The sequence below is a fragment of the Phyllopteryx taeniolatus genome, chromosome 5, assembly GCF_024500385.1.
Source record: "Phyllopteryx taeniolatus isolate TA_2022b chromosome 5, UOR_Ptae_1.2, whole genome shotgun sequence".
Taxonomy (NCBI): domain Eukaryota; kingdom Metazoa; phylum Chordata; class Actinopteri; order Syngnathiformes; family Syngnathidae; genus Phyllopteryx; species Phyllopteryx taeniolatus.
In genome coordinates, this window is record NC_084506.1 from 2081765 (window position 1) to 2105057 (window position 23293).

The 23293-nt window shown below is 41.2% G+C and overlaps 2 protein-coding genes across 3 annotated transcripts in view; one reads left to right on the forward strand and one right to left on the reverse strand.

Annotated features, from left to right (window-relative positions):
• syt9b (synaptotagmin IXb) overlaps window positions 1–3703 on the forward strand; it is a 47771-nt gene extending 44068 nt beyond the window's left edge. The window contains 1 exon segment of the mRNA XM_061774375.1: window positions 2362–3703. Within this exon segment, the coding sequence (XP_061630359.1) occupies window positions 2362–2439 (78 nt within the window). The 3' untranslated portion in view covers window positions 2440–3703.
• A 12055-nt stretch (window positions 3704–15758) lies between these two features.
• The window catches only part of spon1b (spondin 1b), a 129585-nt gene continuing 122050 nt past the window's right edge, over window positions 15759–23293 (reverse strand). For both annotated transcript variants that reach the window (XM_061772645.1, XM_061772644.1), the window contains 5 exons: window positions 22806–22976; window positions 19586–19753; window positions 19302–19460; window positions 18428–18679; window positions 15759–18340 (listed from right to left, as the gene is read on the reverse strand). In XM_061772645.1, coding sequence (XP_061628629.1) covers window positions 18177–18340; window positions 18428–18679; window positions 19302–19460; window positions 19586–19753; window positions 22806–22976 — 914 coding nt within the window. In that variant the 3' untranslated portion in view covers window positions 15759–18176. The remainder of the gene's footprint in view (window positions 18341–18427; window positions 18680–19301; window positions 19461–19585; window positions 19754–22805; window positions 22977–23293) is intronic.

Consider the following 23293-nt stretch of genomic DNA (forward strand, 5'->3'; position numbering starts at 1 on the left):
TAATTTGATAAGTGGAACTGACGGTAGCTCATCTTCTTCATGTACAGAAGCGCTGGACAGTGCGGTTTGACAAGAAGCTTGTTTCCGTCAGCAACAGCGCCCTCCCCATTGATGATTGTATTTCATATGTTAAGCTCTACCACCCGTTTTTCTAACTTTTGTCAGCACTTCCTCACCCCCGTTTGACGATTGACACAGAAGTGACTTAATGGCAATAGGTCCTTTACAACTGACTGGTTATGCTGTGGGACCGCCCTGCCTGATCCATTGCTGCATGGGGATTAGCTGACTCTATATTCACATTTTTAGCGGGAGCCCCTTGACAATATTTAAATCCAACTCAAAAACTCTCACCAAAGCCAAAAGTAGCACTTGTAGAAAATTATTAAGATAATTAAGTCTGACCAGTGCTGGGTATCCTGCTTTAGTTACATATTATCAGGACTGAAGTTATATCACAATGAAATAAAGAGGTTCAATTATTGAGACTCCTCTATAACATTCCATTACAACAGTTAACATAATATTCGTCAGTTTGAAGTGTTTAAAAGGTCAATGTTTAGAACAGCGATACCTGGTGCTCAACTTGAAGCCATTTTCCCGGTGGCTGCTGTCGTTGTCTGGGAGAGCCAGAAGGTCCTCTCCTCGATGTGGAGTAGCGCTCCGTCCCAGCAGATGGGAGTCCATGGCATAGCCCCTCATTTCATTTAGGTTTATGGTCAGGCAGTTTCTTGGCAGCGGAAGGCCAGACATCATTTTCTGCCAAGCTAAAGATAGCTTGAAAATTGGAAAACAACCATAACCCTTATAGCCTGGTTGTGAGGTATAGTGATTCAAAAAGAACATTGATATTTATTGTATTGTGTTCCCCACCTCCAAACCCAGTATTAGGAAACTAAAATCAATCGATCTAATTCATCAAACTTTCTAAAATCCAATTTTTACACTTGTGAAGCATTTAGGACTGCATGTTTTCCATTGATCCACTATGTACATGGTCTGTTCGCATCAGGGCTGCTCATTAGGGTTTATCCCCGCTGAGTCAATCGTTGGGCGCAGAAAGAAAAAGAAACATTAACACTCACATTTACGCCGATTGACAATTTTGAGTCTTTAAACAATCTAACATGCATGCTTTTAGAATGTGATAGCGTACCCAGAGAAAACGTACACAAACACCGGAAGAAAATGCAAACTCCACACAGGGGGCCTGAGCTGAGATTCAAACACAGAACCACTCAAATGTGAGGCATACATGCTAACCACGATCAATACAATATACATTATAACATAATATTACAACAATTTAAAATAATAATTTTAAAGATCAAGTAATTAAGTCCCATGCTCAAAATCCGCTGATACTACAAAATAAAAATCCTGTAGCAGTGCTTCCAATTACACCTCTGCTGGTTTAATGGAGCAACAATGATCATCTGAGAATAAGCCTCTTCAGTCATGGTCAGAAACGCATACACACAATAATTTGATAACGACAAAAGGGTCACCAGGGTCACACTTAGGTTATTTGAAGGCGAGGAAGGCAAAGCAAAAACATGGAGGACCCAAATGCAAGGAAGCAGGGAGGCAAGGCATGTGTCTCCCAAAAATTATATTTAATCTCCAAAAAAGGGCAAACAAGGAATATGGATAAAGCAAACTAAACAAAGTCCCACAATAGATAACCAAAGTAACAAAGAAACACCCGAATAAACCAAAAATGGAAACAAAACATGACTGGTAACTAAGATGTGGCACAGACAGAGACAATGACAATGAACTGACAAGAAGTGAAAGAAACCAGGGAACTAAATACAAACAGATTGACGAGACAACGAGGAACGCCTGGACAAGACACGAGCGGCCAGAGGGAGCTGATTGGTCGACACAAGGTAGAAGGTTGATGAGAACAGGTGGACACAATAACTAAATGAGCACACAACATGAACAACATGGAACTAAACTAAACACAACCCAACACAAAACACAGACCGTGACAACCAGAGTCATTTTAAAACCATTTTTGATGTTATTGAGGAAAAAGCAAAGGGTGGAAAGGGAGGCAGAATCTTGTTTGCTTCCATTTGTCACATGAATGTGTGGCTAAATTAAAAGAACAGGTTTTGCCAGCACTTCGAAATAATTTGAAAGGAATCTTTGAAAGGAGCCTCTGTCCATGGGTATCTCACCTTTTACAGGACCTAAAATGGCACCAGAGTCAACTCTATTCACAGAAAATCTGAACTCCACACAGACTGTCATTAATATGATTTCCAACTACAGTATTTGAAAGATTTTCACATGTGCATTTTTCCGCAACTAACTGCATCATTCTTGTCTTCTTTGTTTGTGGTGAATCAGTGGGTTGGACAGGGAGCAGCAGGCAATGGAAGTCAAGGCGGATCCATCAATTCTCTGAAGGCACCACCCTCACCATGAACACACACACACGAACAAATACACGCACATGCACACATGTACCCAAAGACTCAGGTTGGTAGAATAATGAAGAATGGACCTGGAAAAGTACCCCGAAGGCTTATCCCTACTTTTTTCTTAGTTCTAAAAAAAAACAAAAAAAAAAAACATTAACATTCCAACTGAACTGCTGCAGTATATAGTGTCATTATTTTAGCTGTTCCTAACAGTATTAATATTTTGAAAATAACTTTTGTGGAAGATGCAACTTTAGTTGTGATTGATGAGCTAGCATATATTTTCTCAACCGTAAGGCTTATAAAGTGAAGGTTGGTTCAACAGAAATGTCAGCGATTCCAAGTGAAAATATTAGTTTTTCCATTCAGCTTTCTCATATGCTTCTTCTCTTATCTAAACATAAATTAATGTATTTGCTTCAAGAATATGTCAAGAGGCTAACAAAGAATATAACTTTTTTTTTCCTAACAATTTAAGTAGCATTTTTCCCAGTGTGTGGTCCCAAAACAGAAAATAGAAGCATAGTAGAGAAATATTGATTTGGTGTGTTTTCAGAGAAGTGATCCCTTTTCTTCCAATTATTGCTATTTGTTATGATCAAACAGTGTATCTATGTACAGTTTTTATGTAGTATATTTTGCTTGGGGGCACTTTAATTAACCATCTTAAGTTAGGATATACCCCCATATACAGTAAATAAAAAAATAAAAACAGGTCTGAAAACTAGACATTGATACGGGGATTCATTTAAAAAGAATGGCTAATTATCACAAACCAACCATTGTCAATATGCTATTTTAACAGTTTTCCCAATTTTATTGTGTATTTAAATTAAAAACATTGTCAATCCAGACCAATATTACCACAATGATTGGTTAATTCACATATTATCCTGCTATGTCTTTGCAACATACTGTACACATAATTGAATTTGGGTTTGGACAGACCCTTGGATCAGACCTTAGATTAATAATAATAATAATAATTCATAATAAAACAGTGCAAGAATTGTTGACAATGCTGTTTTTCTTTAAAGTGAGACCACGCCTTGTTGTATTTTTAAGTCATTTTTATGTTTAGTTTTTGAAAAGTGTTTTGGACACGGTCACAAGTAGCAGTGATGATTTGTATCTGTCAATAAAATGCATGCATTCGGCTTAATTGAGTTTTGCCAAAAGCTTTGTTTCTGTCAGTCCATTATGTAAACACAATCTGACCTGGTTAAAATGTCCTTTCAGTTGTTATTAATAAATCATTTCTTTATGGATGGATGGGATTTTGTGTCATAGAAATGGAAAATCTTTTGAAAACATATCTGAAATATACCCCAGCTCGCACCTCCTCTGCAGGTGCTCCCTACTGTGATCAAGAGATCTGAGAAACTTGTGACACCATACAATAGAATCACGTTCTTTACACGTGGTGGTATCGAAAGTGATGCAGGTACAGACACCGGATCCCATAGCAACAGAAATCTTCAAATATTCTGGTCTGGGATATCTACTGCAACTTGTGCCATTAAACATTGCAACCTTACGCTTGTTGTCACACAATAGCTTTTTAAGTGCCACATTTCCAGACTCTGAGGTCCGATTAAAACTTACTATAGTAAAATATATCTGCAATACAAACGATATACATTTTTTTTAACGTATAGCAGAATCAGAATCATCTTTCCTGACCAAACGCACAAGGAATTTGTCTCTTGTAGTTGACTTAGAGCATCGGTGTAATTTATGAGGGGAACACGGGGAACATGTCCCCTGCCGTTTTTCAGGTTGTTTTTGTTCCCTGCAGTTTTTATACTGGTCAAAAACAATGTAACACGATAAATAACGGCGATAGAATGAAGGTGACAGAGCAAGCGCGGAAAACTGCCGGCCATAACAGCAGTTCATTGGCCTGTTGCGTAAATGACACTTGGCTGGCACAATCACATAGTTTAGAAGCTTTAACACGCTGACGTCAGATGATTCAATTCAAGGGAGAGAGCCGTTCAACTGCCTGGGCGGGGGGCACTGTCAGTCCACTAGAGTCGTTGGGTGGATACTACCTCATTAATATTCCATTCAGTTGTGAAGCGGTCATCGAGTTACCTAATGGTCGAGAAGGCCGTGAATTATTGAGTTTCTTTGGAATGGATGTATGGATATGGGATGGATTGTAAATTGGAGATAGTGAATGTTGTAAGCCCCCCTCCTCTGTTAAGCGATGGTTTTTCCACCTTTTTGTATATGACCTCTCTCACCCATCTTTCAAACCATCTGTCCTCCCTGTCCGAAATATACACATTTTTGTCCTCAAAAGAGTGCTTGTTTCTCTTAGAGGTGCGGGTGAAGCAAAGCAAAGCAAATGTATTTATTTAGCGCATTTCATACACAAGGTAACTCAATGTGCTTTACATGATTAAAAGCATTTGAAAACAAAGAAACAAAAACAGCTTATAAACATTTTAAAAAAGAGGGGGAAAAATACACACACACGCATACACACACACGCTCACACACACACGCACACACACACACTATCAATAGGTCTGGTCAGCAAACAGCTTCTTCATTCAGTCATTATTTTTTATTTGACCTTTATGCTCCGATTTTTTTTTTTAAACAGAAGTTACTGACCAGTTATTCTTTACTTTAGTAGTTTTTTCACTGAGTACTGTCTCACTCTTACGCAAATACTGTAAATATTTGGAGGACTGCTTTTTACTTTTACTCGAGACATATTATTCTAAAGTAACAGTACTCTTACTTGAGTGCAATATTTTGCTAATCCACCCACCTCTGGCAGTGTTTGAAAAACAGGTGGAATGGCAGCAAAGAGGAGGAACAGGCAGTGACAGGACAGTGACAGCTAGGGAGTGTCTGCATGGGGCAAGCGGAAGAAAAGGTAAGTTGGAGTTCTAAGCAATGTGTTCATGAACAGGCACTTATGTCTCTGAAATACGAGCAAGCTTCTTCAGTTCATGCAACAAGGCCTTTTTTAGGACGCACTAGCCAGTGTTTGTGTGAAAAACTCAACTATTTATGCTCCAAATTAGAGGCATGCCCTACACCACATATGAAATAATTCTTTTGAAATCCAAAAAAGGGGGAGAGCCATTAAACGGCCTGGCCGAGAGGCCATTGTCCGTCCACCTGAGACATTGGGTGGAAACTCCCTCATTAATATTCTATTCATTTGTAAAGTGGCCGTGGAGTTACCTAATGGTTAAGGAAGCCGTGCTGTTTGGAGGCAGAATTATTGAGTTTCTTTGGGATGGACGAAAGGACAGTATTGTAAGTGGTGATAGGTGATGTTGTAAGCCCCCGCTTCTGTGAAACAATGTTTTTTCCATCTTTGTGTATATGGCCTCTCTCATCTCTTTTAAACCATCTGTCTTCCCTGTCCAGAATATACACATTTTTGTCCTCAAAAGAGTGCTGTTTATCTTGGAGGTGCCGGTAGGCAGCTGAGTCCTGACCTGAGGAGTTTGTTGTGCCATGTGTCTGCTCAGTAGTTGCTTGTTTTTCCCAATGTATGTATCTGTGCATTCCTCACTGCACTTGACCGCATACACCAGATTGCGTTTCTGCGTGTCTGGTGTTGTCACAGCCTTTGTCTATCTTGAGACGACAGTTATGTAAACTGAGAAGTTACCATCGTTATTCAGCAGGGATGGAAAAATCTCATGTCAAAATACAATTGCATCTATGCAAGTGCTTCCCTCAGTCTGATTTCTATTTGTTGCTCTTTATTCAAACACAATTGGTAGAATATCTGAAATATAAACAGAATGTAAAAAAAAATTAACAAAAATAAATTGTATGGAAACTTATGGGACACCTTGTATTTGTGGGTTTTATGGGTGTGCTGTTTTAGGAAAGTCTGCTAATTTAAATTCAGTCCAATGCAAACATCTTTTTAATATAATGAGCAAGACTTCCCATTAAGTCCATCTTTAAGCGATACCCATAACACATACTGTAATTGCCTGGATTCATATTGGTTATTGGTAAGTATTACCTTGTCGTCATGGGCTATTGTATATTTTAACAGTTTGGCCTTAACAACATTAACTTCCTGAAAATTACCTCGTTTTAAATAAGCCTTTTCAATATGCAGTGACACAGCAATGGACTATGATGCATTTACACAGTCTATATGTACAGGGTGACTGAAAAGTAACTCCCTATTTTTTGGGGCATCATTTTTTGTTTTGTTTTGTTTAAGAATATTTCATCAATTGGACAATTAACTGCAATAACTGTAAAACCAACAAATTTTTAAAATAACGACTTTAGAAGGAATTGAAGGGCAAATACAAGAAGCCCATTTCGAACTGTAAATAAAACTCCATGCTATACGCTTTCTTACCTTAATCATTTCTTGTAAGAATGATAGTTCAGAAATAAACTACTTTAAATTGGTACTGGAAAATAGGGGCCGGCACGGTGAAGAATTGGTTAGCACATCTGCCTCACAGTTCTGAGGACCTAGGTTTAAAATCCGGCCTTCCCTGCGTGGGTTTCCTCCGACATTCCAAAAACATGCACGGTAGGTTAATTAAAGACTCTAAATTGCACACAGGTGTGAATGTGAGTGTAAATGGTTGTTTGCTTAAATGTGCACTGCGATTGGCTGGCGACCAGTTCAGGGTGTACCCCGCCTCTCGCCCAGAGTCAGCTGGGATAGGCTCCAGCACGCCCATGATCGTAGTGAGGATAAGCGGTGCAGAAAATGGATGGATGCTTTTATTCAATGTGGTGCTGATGAGTCACACAAGGAAAATGGGAGCACTTTTGGCTTGTAGAAGAAGTTGGTCAAATTGAGCAACCACAGGGAAGTACACAATTGTATGTAATGCAGCTGATAAGGGAAATGGATGGATGGATGAAAAATAGGGAGTTACTTTTCAGTCACCCTGTATATTGATGGACCAGAAAGTGAGGGCTTGTCAATAATCTCAATGGTGTCATACTGTCATCTATGATGATACGTTACAATTTTGATGTGGGAATGTTATCACACATTAGCATTTTTGCTCATTGCACAGTTGGAACCAACAAAACCAACAGCACAGTTGAAACGATTCCTCTTGATGTCACTCAATTTACTCTGCTCCTTTTTCATGTAAGCCTGCATCCTCCTCTCGAACACCAACTGCCCTCATGTCTTCCCTCACGACATCCATCAACCTTCTCTTTGGTCTTCCTCTAGTTCTCTTGCCTGGCAGCTCAATCATCATCATCATTCTACCAATATACTCACTATTTCTCCTCTGGATGTGTCCAAACCATCGAAGTCTGCTCTCTCTAACTTTGTCTCCAAAACATCAAACCTTGGCTGTCCCTCTGATGAGCTCATTTTTAATTTTATCCAACCTGGTCACTCCAAGAGCGAACCTCAACATCTTCATTTCCGCCACCACCAGCTCTGCTTCCTGTTGTTTCTTCAGTGCCACTGTTTTATAAACTTTGCCCTTCATCCTAGCAGAGACTCTTCTGTCACATAACACACCTGACACCTTCCTCCACCCGTTCCAACCTGCTTGGACCCGTTTCTCCACTTCCTGACCACACTCACCATTGCTCTGGATGGATGGAAAGTCCTCCACCCTTGCTATCTCTTCTCTCTGTAGCCACACTCTTCCCCCACCACCCCTCTCATTCATGCACATATATTCTGTCTTACTTCGGCTAATCTTCATTCCTCTGCTTTCCAGTGCATGCCTCCATCTTTCTAACTGTTCCTCCACCTGCTCCCTGCTTTCACTGCAGATCACAATGCCATCTGCAAACATCATGGTCCACGGGGATTCCAGTCTAACCTGATATGTCAGCCTATCCATCACCACTGCAAACAGGAAAGGGCACAGGGCTGATCCCTGATGCAGTCCCACCTCCACCTTAAATTCGTCTGTCATACCTACAGCACCTGCTGCCCTCGTACATGTCCTGTATTATTCTAACATACTTCTCTGTCACTCCAGTCTTCCGCATGCAGTACCACAGTTCCTCTCTGGGTACTCTGTCATAGGCTTTCTCTAGATCTACAAAGACACAATGTAGCTCCTTCTGACCTTCTCTGTACTTTTCCATCAACATCCTCAGGAATATCATCAGGACCAACTGACTTTTCCATTTTTCATCCTCTTTAATGCCTTTCTAACTTCCCCCTTACTAATCATTGCCACTTCCTGGTGCACCACACTTGCCTCCTCTACTCTCCTTTCTCTCTCATTTTCCTCATTCATCAACTCCTCAAAGTATTCTTTCCATCTATCTAGCACACGACTGGCATCAGTCAACATATTTCCATCTCTATCCATAATCACCCTAACCTGCTGCACATCCTTCCCATCTCTGTCCCTCTGTCTGGCCAGCCTGTATAGATCATTTAGTGTCCAACCTGCCATACATGTCATCCTATGCCTCTTGTTTGGCCTTTGCCACCTCTACCTTTGCCCTATGTCGCATCTCAATGTACTCCTTTCGCCTATCCTCGGTCCTCTCAGTGTCCCACTTCTTCTTAGCTAACCTTTTTCCTTGTATGATTTCCTGTACTGTGAGGTTCCACCACCAAGTCTCCTTCTCTCGTTTCCTGCCAGAAGATACACCAAGTACTCTCCTGCCTGCCTCTCTGATCACCTTGGCTGCAATGGTCCAGTCTTCTGGAAGCTCCTCCTGTCCACCGAGAGCCTGTCTCACCTCTTCCCGAAAAGCTGCACAACACTCGTCCTGTCTCAGCTTCCACCACATGGTTCTCTGCTCTGCCTTTGTCTTCCTAATCTTCCTCCCCACCACCAACATTACTTTACAGTTGGTAACCTCCTTCAGATTACATCGTCTGCACAAAATGTAATCCACCTGCGTGCTTCTACCTCCGCTCTTGTTGGTCACCCTATGTTGCTGCCTCTTCTGGAAAAAAAGTGTTCACTACAGCCATTTGCATCCTTTTTGCAAAGTCTACCACCATCTGTCCCTCCAAGTTCCTTTCCTGGATGCCGTACTTACCCAACACTTCTTCATCACCCCTATTTCCTTCACCAACATGTCCATTATAATCCGCACCAATCACGACTCTCTCTCTGTCTGGGATGCTCAAAACTACTTCGTCTAGCTCCTTCCAGAATTTCTATTTCACCTCTAGGTCACATCTTACCTGTGGGGCATAGCCACTAATCAGATTATATATCTTCTTCTTTTCCTTTCGGCTTGTCCCGTTAGTCTCCTGCATCCTCCTCTCGAACACCAACTGCCATCATGTCTTCTCTCACGATATCCATCAACCTTCTCTTTGGTCTTCCTCTAGCTCTCTTGCCTGGCAGCTCCATCCTCATCATCCTTCTACCAATATACTCACGATTTCTCCTCTGGATGTGTCCAAACCATTGAAGTCTGCTCTCTCTAACTTTGTCTCCAAAACATCGAACCTTGGCTGTCCCTCTCATGAGCTCATTTCTAATTTTATCCAACCTGGTCACTCCAAGAGCGAACCTCAACATCTTCATTTCCGCCACCTCCAGCTCTGCTTCCTGTTGTCTTTTCAGTGCCACTGTCTCTAATCCATACATCATGGCTGGCCTCACCACTGTTTTATAAACTTTGCCCTTCATCCTAGCAGAGAATCTTCTGTCACATAACACACCTGACACCTTCCTCCACCCGTTCCAACCTGCTTGGACCCGTTTCTTCACTTCCTGACCACACTCACCATTGCTCTGGACGGTTGACCCCAAGTATTTAAAGTCCTCTACCCTTGCTATCTCTTCTCCCTGTAGCCTCATTCTTCCCCCACCACCCCTCTCATTCATGCACATATATTGTGTTTTACTTCGGCTAATCTTCATTCCTCTTCTTTCCAGTGCATGCCTCCATCTTTCTAACTGTTCCTCCAGCTGCTCCCTGCTTTCACTGCAGATCACAATGTCATCTGCAAACATCATGGTCCACGGGGATTCCAGTCTAACCTCATCTGTCAGCCTATCCATCACCACTGCAAAAAGGAAGGGGCTCAGGGCTGATCCCTGATGCAGTCCCACGTCCACCTTAAATTCGTCTGTCATACCTACAGCACCTGCTGCCCTCGTACATGTCCTGTATTATTCTAACATACTTCTCTGCCACTCCAGACTTCCGCATGCAGTACCACAGTTCCTCTCTGGGTACTCTGTCATAGGCTTTCTCTAGATCTACAAAGACACAATGTAGCTCCTTCTGACCTTCTCTGTACTTTTCCATCAACATCCTCAAGGCAAATAATGCATCTGTGGTACTCTTTCTAGGCATGAAACCATACTGTTGCTCGCAAATACTCACTTCTGTCCTGAGTCTAGCCTCCACTACTCTTTCCCATAACTTAATTGTGTGGCTCATCAACTTTATTCCTCTATAGTTGCCACAGCTCTGCACATCACCTTTGTTCTTAAAAATGGGCAGCAGTACACTTTTCCTCCATTCCTCAGGCATCTTCTTACGCACTAGAATTCTATTGAACAAGATGGTCAAAAACTCCACAGCCACCTCTCCTAGATGCTTCCATACCTCCACAGGAATGTCATCAGGACCAACTGCCTTTCCATTTTTCATTCTCTTTAATGCCTTTCTAACTTCCCCCTTACTAATCATTGCCACTTCCTGGTCCACCACACTTGCCTCTTCTACTCTCCCTTCTCTATTATTTTCCTCATTCATCAACTCCTCGAAGTATTCTTTCCATCTAGCTAGCACACTGCTGGCACCAGTCAACATATTTCCATCTCTATCCTTAATCACCCTAACCTGCTGCACATCCTTCCCATCTCTATCCCTCTGTCTGGCCAGCCTGTACAGATCCTTTTCTCCTTCTTTAGTGTCCAACCTGCCATACATGTCATCATATGCCTCTTGTTTTGCCTTTGCCACCTCTACCTTTGCCCTGTGTCGCATCTCAATGTATTCCTTTCGCCTCTCCTCGGTCCTCTCAGTGTCCCACTTCTTCTTAGCTAACCTTTTTCCTTGTATGATTTTCTGTACTGTGAGGTTCCACCACCAAGTCTCCTTCTCTCCTTTCCTGCCAGAAGATACACCAAGTACTCTCCTGCCTGCTTCTCTGATCACCTTGGCTGCAGTGGTCCAGTCTTCTGGAAGCTCCTCCCGTCCACCGAGAGCCTGTATCACCTCTTCCCGAAAAGCTGCACAACACTCGTCCTGTCTCAGCTTCCACCACATGGTTCTCTTCTCTGCCTTTGTCTTCCTAATTTTCCTCCCCACCACCAGAGTCATCTTACACACCACCATCTTATGCTGTCTAGCCACACTCTCCCCTACCACTACCTTACAGTTGGTAACCTCCTTCAGATTACATCGTCTGCACAAGATGTAATCCACCTGTGTGCTTCTACCGCCGCTCTTGTAGGTCACCCTATGTTCGTGCCTCTTCTGGAAAAAAGTGTTCACTACAGCCATTTGCATCCTTGTTGCAAAGTCTCCCATCATCTGTCCCTCCAAGTTCCTTTCCTGGATGCCGTACTTACCCATCACTTCTTCATCACCCCTATTACCTTCACCAACATGTCCATTACAATCTGCACCAATTACGACTCTCTCTCTGTCTGGGATGCTCAGAACTACATCATCTAGCTCCTTCCAGAATTTCTCTTTCACCTCTAGGTCACATCCTACCTGTGGGGCATAGCCACTAATCACATTACACATAACACCCTCAATTTCAAATTTCAGCCTCATCACTCGATCTGATACTCTTTTCACCTCCAAGACATTCTTAGCCAACTCTTCTTTTCAAATAATCCCGACTCCATTTCACTTCTTCTTCTTTGACTTCGACCCACAGTAGCTGAATTTCCAACGGCGCCCTGCAGGTTGACGGCGCCGGTGGCGGACGTTGTTAACCCGGGCCACGACCGATCCGGTATGGAATTCTTTGGATGAACGCTCATATTTGTTTGGCAAGGTTTTAAGCCGGATGCCCTTCCTGACGCAACCCTCTGCATTTATCCGGGCTTGGGACCGGCCTACAGTTTGCACTGACTTGTGCCCCCCATAGGGCTGCATTTAATCACATTATATATAACACCCTCAATTTCAAGTTTCAGCCTCATCACTCGATCTGATACTCTTTTCACCTCCAAGACATTCTTAGCCAACTCCGACTCCATTTCTCTTCCCATCTACACCATGGTAAAATAATTTAAACCCTGCCCCTAAACTTCTAGCCTTACTGCCTTTCCACTTGGTCTCCTGAACAAATAATATATCAACCTTTCTCCTAATCATCATGTCAACCAACTCCCGAGATTTTCCTGTCATAGTCCCAACATTCAAAGTCCCCACATTCAGTTCTAGGCTCTGTGTTTTCCTCTTCTCTTTCTACCGAAGAACCCGCTTTCCACCTCTTCTTCCTCTTCGACTTTGACCCACAGTAGCTGAATTTCCACCGGCGCCCTGCAGGTTGACGGCGCCGGTGGCGGACGTTGTTAACCCGGGCCACGACCGATCCGGGATGGAATTCTTTGTTTGGCAAAGTTTTAAGCCGGATGCCCTTCCTGACGCAACCTTCTGCATTTATCCGGGCTTGGGACCGGCCTACAGTTTGCACTGGCTTGTGCCCCCCATAGGGCTGCATTCTCAGTATGAATGTATAAGTATCACTTATAATGTCTGGACATGCTCTTGCTGAGACAACGGATGGTCGGGGACCCTCCCCCAGGGGACCAGGGCATTAGTCAACTCCTGGACAGTCTGTGGTGTGATATGGCGGCTGTGAATTCAACAATACATGATGTCCCAGAAGTGCACCAATGGAATCATGTCAGGGGAACAAGCGGGCCAGGCAATTGCCTGAATGCCTGTATCATCTAGAAACTGCTGACACAGAACTTAGCCTAATGAGGCCGGGCTTTGTATCAGAAAGAACCCAGAGCTCACTGCGCCAGCATATGGTTTGTCAATGGTTCTGAGGATCTCACCCTGATATAACAGCAGTCTGGAACATCTGAGCAACCATCCAAGGATATGCCTCCAATGACCAACCACACCACTCCGTACCACACTTGTCTTGTTAGAGGAGGCAGTAAAACATTCTCCATAACATCCCGAGACTCGATGTCCATCATGTGCATCGGATGAACCTGCTCTTGTCCGTGAATAGAACAGCAGGCAACTGGCAAGTCTGCCCATTCTGGTGTTTTCTGGCAATTGCCAGTTGGGTTGCACAGTGCCAAGCTGTAAGAACAGGCACTTGTGGATATTGGATGTTCTTCTAGACAGAAACATCCACAGGCCGTGTTGGAGTTGCTCTACCTAAGCAAATTATTTGGGCTGAACATCATGTTACTGCTAGTGGTGATGCCATACAACGAGTCAGGAACTAGCCAGAAAGAATGGGGTGAGGCCAAAGATAGGTGATCAGCACCTGAAAACCATTCCTAAATAGAGGTTTTTTTCGACTCTCCGCGTGTTGTCTGTTCCATTAGCCACAACAGCAAGTGAAATTGATTTACATTTCTAACTGGACTGAAAACACTGTACTGCAATTTGATGGAAAGACTGTACTATATTTGAGCATCTATGAGAGACTATCATTGACTGGGAGTGGAGGGATGCAGAAAAACCGATAGACATTCATCATGAAAGCCACCAGTTGTGCCCTGCTGATAATTTGGTTATGCAAATGTGTAGGTGTAAAAAAAAAAAAAGGAAAAAAAAGAAAAAAGCTTAATTTTCATATATTCCCACACACTCTTGCTCTGTGCTGTGTATCCCCAAATTGTCATTATCAGATCATTAGGTAAACTGTATCCAACCAGTTTGTTTTGTGAATGTATTTAGCAAAACAGGAACGGAGAAGCACAAATAGGAAAAGTCAGCAGAAAACCATTAAGCTTCATTTACTCAAATCGGGAAAAATGTTGCTGTTTAATGAGCGAGTCAGTGTATCTATTGAATGTTGAAGGGACTGAAAACTTATATTAAACACATCAACAACTGAAGCATTCAGTATGTGTAACGATATCTCATGCTGTACCCAGACAAAAACTTGAAAGACCCTATGAAGTGAATTCTGAGATTTGTATATAAATCTATTCATCATAAATGTTTGAAGATAATTGTCGAAAACATTGCAAAGACTGAGAACTATGTAGAATTCAATTGTGGAGGTACATCCATCCATCCATTGTCTGTACCGCTTTATGCTCACTAGGGTCGTGGGCGTGCTGGAGCCAATCCCAGCTGTCATCGGGCAGCAGGCAGGGTACACCCTGAACTGGTTGCCAGCCAATCGCAGGGCATACATAAACAAACAACCATTCGCACTCACATTCACACCTACAGGCTATTTAGAGTCTCCCATTCATGCATGTTTTTGGGATGTGGGAGGAAACTGGAGTGCCCGGAGAAAACCCACACAGGCGGGGCCAGGGTTTGAACCCAGGTCCTCAGAACTGTGAGGCTGACGCTCTAACCAGTCGTCCACCGTGCCACCCTGGAAATACTAACATTGTGATATTACATTCATGCAAAAGGCAGAACTAATGTATGTCACAGTTCAATATTCTAGTGGGATCCTTGAGTGCGTTTTGTTTTAAATCCTAGCACAATGTTGCCATCCACCTGGCAAAGACGCAATCAGAACCAAGAAACAAATATTACAAATTAAGGCTTGAATTGATTGCATGGTCAGGCTTTAGAATACAATGAAATAAAGTGTGTTCTTATACTGTATGTCTAGTGTGTGTGTGTTTAAAAATGTCCCCCTCTGACAAAACCCCTGGCCCCTGCCTGGACCCCCCTAGTGAAACTGGTCTCGTTCTGCCACTGAACGCAATGCCCCTCAGATTTAATTTTTGTATTAAAAGGTATCTTACTGGTGAGCTCTTTGTAAACTACAATCCTTTCAGATATGTTAAACTTATTACCAGCCAAAACCTTGCCATCCATCCAATGTGTACCACTTATCCCGTTCAGGTCAATGACAGGGCACATAAAGACGGGCAAGCTTCTACAATTACACTATGGCAAGATTTTCAACTGTGCTGCCTGCTAACACTGCCTATTTCAAAACAAAAAATCTTTTTCTCTGACTTGACACCAGAGGCAAACGTTATACAATCACCCGACATCTTGTGTGAATCTAATAAGCCAGCGAAAAGCTGTGATTTTTATTAGATTTAGCATATCTGCCTCTGAGGTGTCTGTTTGAATTGTAACATATAATGAGAATGAATGAAAACCAGTCCTGCTGTCTTGTGCAAACGATGCTCATCAATATTAAATGTTCAGTGGAGCAGCTATTTGAGCATGCAATTTCACACGAAGTCACTCAATCACAGGCAGAAAGACTGTTCCAGTAGTTTATTAGTGTCATTATGGTATGTTTTTACTTTAAATTATAAATAAATACATACAGAAGAAAAACATTTCTCATCTCAATTCTCTCTTTTGAACAACTCAAGACTGGGCACTGTGCAAATACATACATTATTGTATTGTTACTGTATACCGGAACAATATTGAATATCATTATAAGAAACATGAATATGTAGATCTAAGAAAGCATTAGACAACGTGTACTTTTAGGATGTTCATGACTGTTATGTAGTCGCATTGAATTTTTGACAAATAGCTAAACAATCAGTCGTGTTGCAAATGTTCAGGATTTACAGTATTTTACTGTTGGGCTTGAACAATTTAGATTGAGGAGAAAGGAGCCTCTAAACTTTGTGTACCTCAGTTGAACTGTTATACTATATTTTGTGGATCCAAGGCACTGATCAGAAAATGAAATACACCCACCCATCTCATTTCTATGTTCCTTATTCTGTTCAGACTCACGGTTGAGCTGGAGCCTATCCCAGCTGACTCTGGGCAAGAGGCGTGGGACACCCTGGTAGTAGTGTGGAAAATGCAGCTAAGCATATGAAAAATTGATTTTCTTTTATGTAAAAATGTTCTAGTACGCATGATTTTTTAAAAAGTCTAGTTGTTATACGGTCTTAAGATCCTCTGTGCTGAAACCCATCGTTAAATATGTATATTACCATCTAGTGGGGTGAAAACGTAAGTACACAAAAGGCGTGGCAGAAATGGTTAAACTCTGTGTGGGCAAATTGGTAGTGGGAATACTGAATATATGCCAACTTGTATAAACAATTTTTTTTTGCGTTACAGCACATCCTGTCTCTCACTATTTTATTTCGTATTTGTTTGCTTTCATACATAAAACATCAAATGCAATTTTTTGACATTCACTTTTTTTTTATTGCGTGTTTTACAAAACCGTCACAAAAGAAAACAAGGAAAAAAAGGCTTGAAAGCTGACAAATCCCCAACGATCCCACAAAAACGCCTGCAGTCATAAGAGCTTTGAGAGTCATGTCAATCAAAACAGGAAAAAGATGACAACATAATTTCCTAGGTAACGATAAATAACACTGAATGTTAATGCCACATCACAATAAAAAGTAGACTACAAACCTAAAACTAATTAAGGCCAAAACAATTAAATTGACAACCCAACAATTTATCTAATGTGACACTTTTGTCTGCTTTTCACAGACTAATGAAGGCAGATTTACTCATTTAGCATTGCATTTTAAAGTGGATTGTTATAACTATCATCAGAGCAAAAAAAAATAAGAAAATAATACTGTACATGCCAAAAATAGTCAGAAAAATTGCAGTTTTAATGCTACATCAGCTGATATGGCAGATAGAGTAACAAATACAGTATATGACAGTTACAGTTAACAGTAAAAAAAACATTTGAAGTGTATGTAGCAATTTGTAATCATTACATTTGCTACTCATAAATGTTGGCTAGGTAGCAGATAAACAGTCAATTAATTAATCTTTACAGACTCCTTTTGTTCACATCGATGTGTTGAAGAAATACTACACCGCTGTTTAAGTATATTCATTCTATAACACAGCATGTTTGACGTGGTTTACCGTGCTTAAAAAATGCTTTACATATTAGCTGTTTTTCTGATGGTTTCTACCCTTCAAATGGTATTTAAACAAGTCAAAGTGAAATTATCATTATCTTTTTTTTAATAAATTTTAGTTTAGCTGATCATTTATCAGATATTTTGGCATGCGATTTTAAATGACTTTTTGCCATGTTAGAAAATCTGAATGATCATATGAAGTGAGCAGTATACATTTTTAGTCTGTGTCTCAAGAGAATGAAAACTGGTGTTATTTGGAATTGATAGCATTGGGAAAAAAAGTCAATGAAGTAGTCATTTCCTCTTTATTTTTTTTTAATTTGAAAATGTAGTAATATATTTTGTATTTGCCGAGAGTTTTCAAGTATATATTGTGCACACTAGATAATCAAACGAATTTAGTTGGTGCGTTAAAAAGGTGATACGTTCCCATAGCAAGCGGATGTAAATTTTGTTACGAATTGCTCTAAATCATTCTGATCCCAGTTTCTGATATGTAGCTCTAGTTCATGCCCCAGATGTCAAAATTACCAAAATACAAGTAAGCTAGAGTGCTAATACCCTTTAATATTTCTGTAGTGCTGTAAATTATAAAAGAAAATAATAATAATAAAAAAAGAAATCAGCCCTGTCCACTGAAGGTGCACACAGGCTTCACGTCATCTTTTTCTCTCGAGACACCTCACTAAGTGCAGCTCTCCCCTGCCGTGTACACTGTAACATCATTCGTGAACTTTTTTGTAATATCAAACACACCCATAGAAAGATATTTTTCCTACTACTCCCCTGTATAACGCAACAGCGTCCCCTAGCAGGAATTAACGTTACAGGCGCGTATCTCCTTGCGGTCCTTGCAGTTGCCCGTCAGAGTGCTTTTAGCTCTTTTCTTCTTCAGCATGAAACGCTCCTGGATGCCCCCTCCACATGATTTGGTGCAGTCTGTCCAGCTGGTCCATGGCTGCATCCCGCAACCTTGGGAGCAAAAGACAAGACACTCGCATCTCTCGTAATGCTCTAATGTGGCGCGCATTGAAGAAGAATTTAAATGTCATCGCCAACCTGACTGTTCCTCTAATACTGCACCTCGCCCCTGTTTACCCCTTCTTCTCCTCTTGCCTTCACCTCTCTCCTCCTTTGGTTTTGATCGGCACTTCCTGAGCTTGCATTTCTTTCGCTGAATGGTCTCGGGACACGTGCTGCCCCCGAACTGTGGCTCCAGTTTTACCATGCGGGTTCGGATGGTGTGTCCTTTACCGCAGGACTTGTTGCACTCTGACCATTCCGACCACTCTGAGACCATGCAATCAATAGCTGGAAGAAATTAAGAAAACATGTACACACACATACACGCCAGCATGGATGCATGCACACACACGTTTGGGTTGATAGTATTTTGCAAAGAAGAACCGACATATTTTCTGAATAAACATATCCCAAATAACTCATGACATTTTTACTGAAAACCACTGCGCAACGTTTTGAAATCCCAGTAAAATGTGTTGCCGTTTGTAGTTGTAATGTGAGAAAATGTAGAAAAGTTAAATTGGCATGAATAGCTTTGCAAGCCACTGCAGAGATTACACTTTATCTTTTAATTCTAAGGTTGTATGTATCAGCCAATCAGGGCATAATAAAAATATCTTTTCCTCACCGGGTTTTAAAATCCAGTTACAACAACCTCTTGTGAACAACGAAGCATTACCTTTTACATTATTTTTCATTAGTTTAATGACATCCCAGCATTAAGACAGTGGTGAATGTTTATTTTAAATCAATGAATTTACCACAACTTATAATATACGAACAAAAGAACTGTACCACGAGCAATGGACTTTAAAAACTTTGCCCAAAAAGACTTTTGAGGCAAAATAAAATGCTTCCACTCTGTTGAATTAATTACATAAAAAAGGCAGAATGATAGTGGGATACTTACGACACTCTGGCAGCATGCACTTCTCTGTCTGTTCCAACTCTTCATTGCACCCTGCGGGATCCGACTTCAGCATCCTCTGGCGTGTCCGTAGGCCACGCCCACACGTGACGCCACATTCGCTCCAGTCAGACCATGGTGACAACATACATGGGATGGTAACTGTAAACACATGCACACACTATTGAAATCAATAAATTGAACCACAAAGAACATCAACTAAAAGTTGGTCTCTACTATATTTGATGCATTTATATTATAGAGAAAGTAAATCATTCTTAACTCACAGCAGTCCGGCATCATGCATTTGTCAACTTCAGCCACCTCGGTTTTACACATTGATCCGTCTATAGGAGGCATTTTAACCATCCGCTCACGTCTTCTCATACCCATCCCACAGGATACACTGCACGGATCCCACTCAGCCCACTCAGTCACCACGCAGCTGCTGGCTGCTATAGGGTGGACAAAAAGACACTTTGTGGCAAGAGTCGTACACTCTTGACATAACAAACACTTTAAAATGAGTGCAAACTATGTAGACAAAAGTAAGGAGACAGCTAAGCATTATGCCAAAAGACACTGAAAAAGAAAGGTTTTACTTCCTCTGGGAAGAATAGCATTTGGGAAGTCATTGATGCTTGGCGAAAGGGCCTGCCTGACAATCTCTTCAACATTGTATCCTATCCCAAGAGGTCTCCTTATAGGACCAAACCGATCCAATTAAGACTTCATGAACAATGCTTTGGGCACAGTCATCTGGAGCAGAAAACAGCCAGCTCCAAACAAATTCCACCAAGTTGAAAGCCAAGAATTGCACTGATACATGACTTAAAGGACCTACCTAACCCGATGAACATTGTCACTTATTTCATAGTACTGGACTTACAATTACTTATTTTAGGCTTGTTGTCTGATGACACACGTCTTGGACACGTCAGCCTGTCACAGGCTGACACGTCAAGTTCAGACGTATTGACTGGATCACAAATGTCGCTAAACTGTTGGAAAAGAGTTCCAAAGGATGACACAGGTGTTTCTGTAGGGTGAATGGCGGCATTGTGTGACACAGGCAGACTTTCATCTGCACGGCTGGCTGTCACGATGGACAACTGCCATCCTGACACCATGTTAGTATTATTTTAACAGGCTTGAAGGTTCGATGAAATAATTTTTGGATGATGACATTAAACAGATGTTTGATTTTGTGACAAAGGCTTTTTGTAAGGTCATGGGGTTTGTCTGATCGTGGATAACTGATGAGGATCTCCTGGCCAAAAGCTCAATGTCGCTTAAAACTGTCATCAAATCATCACCAAAATGTATGTGGACATCTCTTTTTATACCCACCTACACCTCTGAAAATATCAGAACAATTGGCACAATGTTGTTTTTTTTTTTTATGAACGTTTAAGTGTTTTCCTCTCCATTGATGCTCACTAGAGAAAAAGGAACACACTTTATATCCGTAAAATCCATAATATTTGGGCTATAGTCTTGGTAAAAGGGAGCATAAGTAGAGATGTTCCCATACAGTTTGGTTGAGGATTCATGATAGTTTTCTGATATTAAGTGACATTGCGCTTTTCTACGCTTACATTAAGCGGTTTAGACTGTCCCCGCTGCGGCTGCCATGTTTACATGTTTACATGTTCAGTGGCACCCTAATAAAGTCGCAATTTTTCAGCATATTAAATTGGTGATTGAACATAATTTTGGGGTGCTATAGCTGTTCTTGTGTCAGAGTGCAAAGCAACGGTAAATGATTGCTTGGTTTCAAGAGGCTTGCAAGGATTAGCGTCACTGTTGCTGTTGTGTTCGTATCATTTTAAGCATGACACCCTAATAAATAAGTGACTTTTCAGCATATTAAATTAGCGATTGAACATAATTTTGGGGTGTTAGTTGTTGTTCATATGAGAGTGCAATGATATATGACAGCAATAGAAGGCATAATACCAACTTGAACAAAGCGGTGCTTGGAAACTCAGGGAAGCTGTCATTTTATTCTTATTTATTTTTGTATTTCCTGAAAAGTTGTCATTTTGGAGATGAAGGGATTTCACCCGACAGCTACACAAAGGTGGGTAGTGACGCGCTACATTTACTCAGTGACATTTACTCAAGTAGCATTTTGGATAAATTGTACTTGTCAAAGTAGTTTTACTACAGGATAGTTTTTACTACTTCTCGAGTACTTATGTTAATAAGAAACAGTACTTTTAATCCGTGACAATAATCTAAATGCCGCTAGCTACTTAAGCGAAGAAGCTCATCCATGCTTTTATCTCAAGTAGACTTGACTATTGTAATGGTCTTCTGACTGGACTCCCTAAAAAGAGCATTAAACAGCTGCAGCTCATTCAGAATGCTGCAGCTCGGGTTCTGACCAGAACAAAGAGGTCAGAGCATATTACTCCAATTCTAAAATCTTTACACTGGCTTCCAGTCAGCTTTAGAATAGATTTTAAAGTTCTGCTACTGGTCTATAAATCACTAAACAGTTTAAGTCCTGAATACATGAAGGGAATATAAACCCAGTAGGGCTCTGAGACCGACAGACTTAGGTCAAATAGTGGAGCACAGTCCAAAGCAAACATGGTGAAGCAGCATTTAGCTATTATGCTGAACACAAATGGAAGAAGTTGCCAACAGAAGTGACGTCAGCCCCAAGTGTGTATGTTTTTAAGTCCAGGTTAAAAACCTCTTCTGTTTCCCCCAAAATCAAGCATTTACTCAGTACTTGAGTCGTTTTTTTCAGTGTACCTTTTACTCTTACTCAAATAATTTTTTGGGAGGACTACTTTTTACTTTTACTTGAGTCACATTCTTGTCAAGTAACAGTACTCTTGCTTGAGTACAATATTTGGCTACTCTACCCATCTCTGCAGCTACAATATATAAAATATGAGTGAACACGGCCCCTTTATAGCGTAATACATTCCTTTGTCCACACCGGCGATGCAGTGTCTCCAGATGTTTTTTTTGTTCTTTTTCCTAAAATATTGTCATTTTGGAGGTGGTGGGATTGCACCTGCATCGGCAATATATAAAATATGACTAAATACTGCCACGTTATAGTATAGTAGATTCTTTTTCCAACCCAGGTATGCAGTGAATTTTGTCTCCACTTCTGTCACTGACATCACACCAAGACAAGGGGGGGTAGATTTCAGCGATGGAAAAAGGGGCTTTTCAAAAGGCAATTACTTATTTACTGATTGCTTCAAAATGGATTGATATTATTGGAAATGACTGCCAGTTTCATTGTCTTCCGCAAAAAAACAAAACAACTGTAAAATCAACTTGTTAATGAAATATGGAGTGGAGGGTGAACTAAAGGATTTAGACCTACCTCTAAGAAGAAGTGAGTCTCCATATTTTTGTCTGTGTTTGGTATGCAGTCACATTAATAAGTGAAATGAAAATAAGAGGAACAGAGAATGCCCAATTCTCAACACCCAGATAAGCACACATACAGGTACATTATCATCATGAGCGACTCACAGCATTCCTCATTGACGACACACTTCTCTGTCTCTTCTGTGTTGAGTTGGCAGAGCGATCCATCCTCTGGGTACTGTTTGATATAACGCTCTCTGGACCTGATTCCCATCCCACAGGAAACGCTGCAAGCCGACCAGCTTATCCAGTCTGACATCATGCATGCCGATGGCTCTGCACATCAGGACAGTCATGTATAAATGTTACAATTGTACATTCCACTTTTAATAGCTACCATTGCTATTTTTCGGTTAGGGAACTGAAAGGTACCACATTGTCGTCTTGCTGCAGACCAAAAATAAGTACATTTGGACTAGTCGCTAAAGTGGCTTTGAGCAATGTGCCAGATTCCCGCCCAATAAAGTAGTTATTTGTGAGCGGCTCTTCATTAGTGCATGTCAAAGTGTGCTAGCATATGTGCATGAATCTTATTTTAAGGTCCCCTTCCATCAGTTTTTTAAATGTATTTTTTTTCTAATCTTTGACACCCT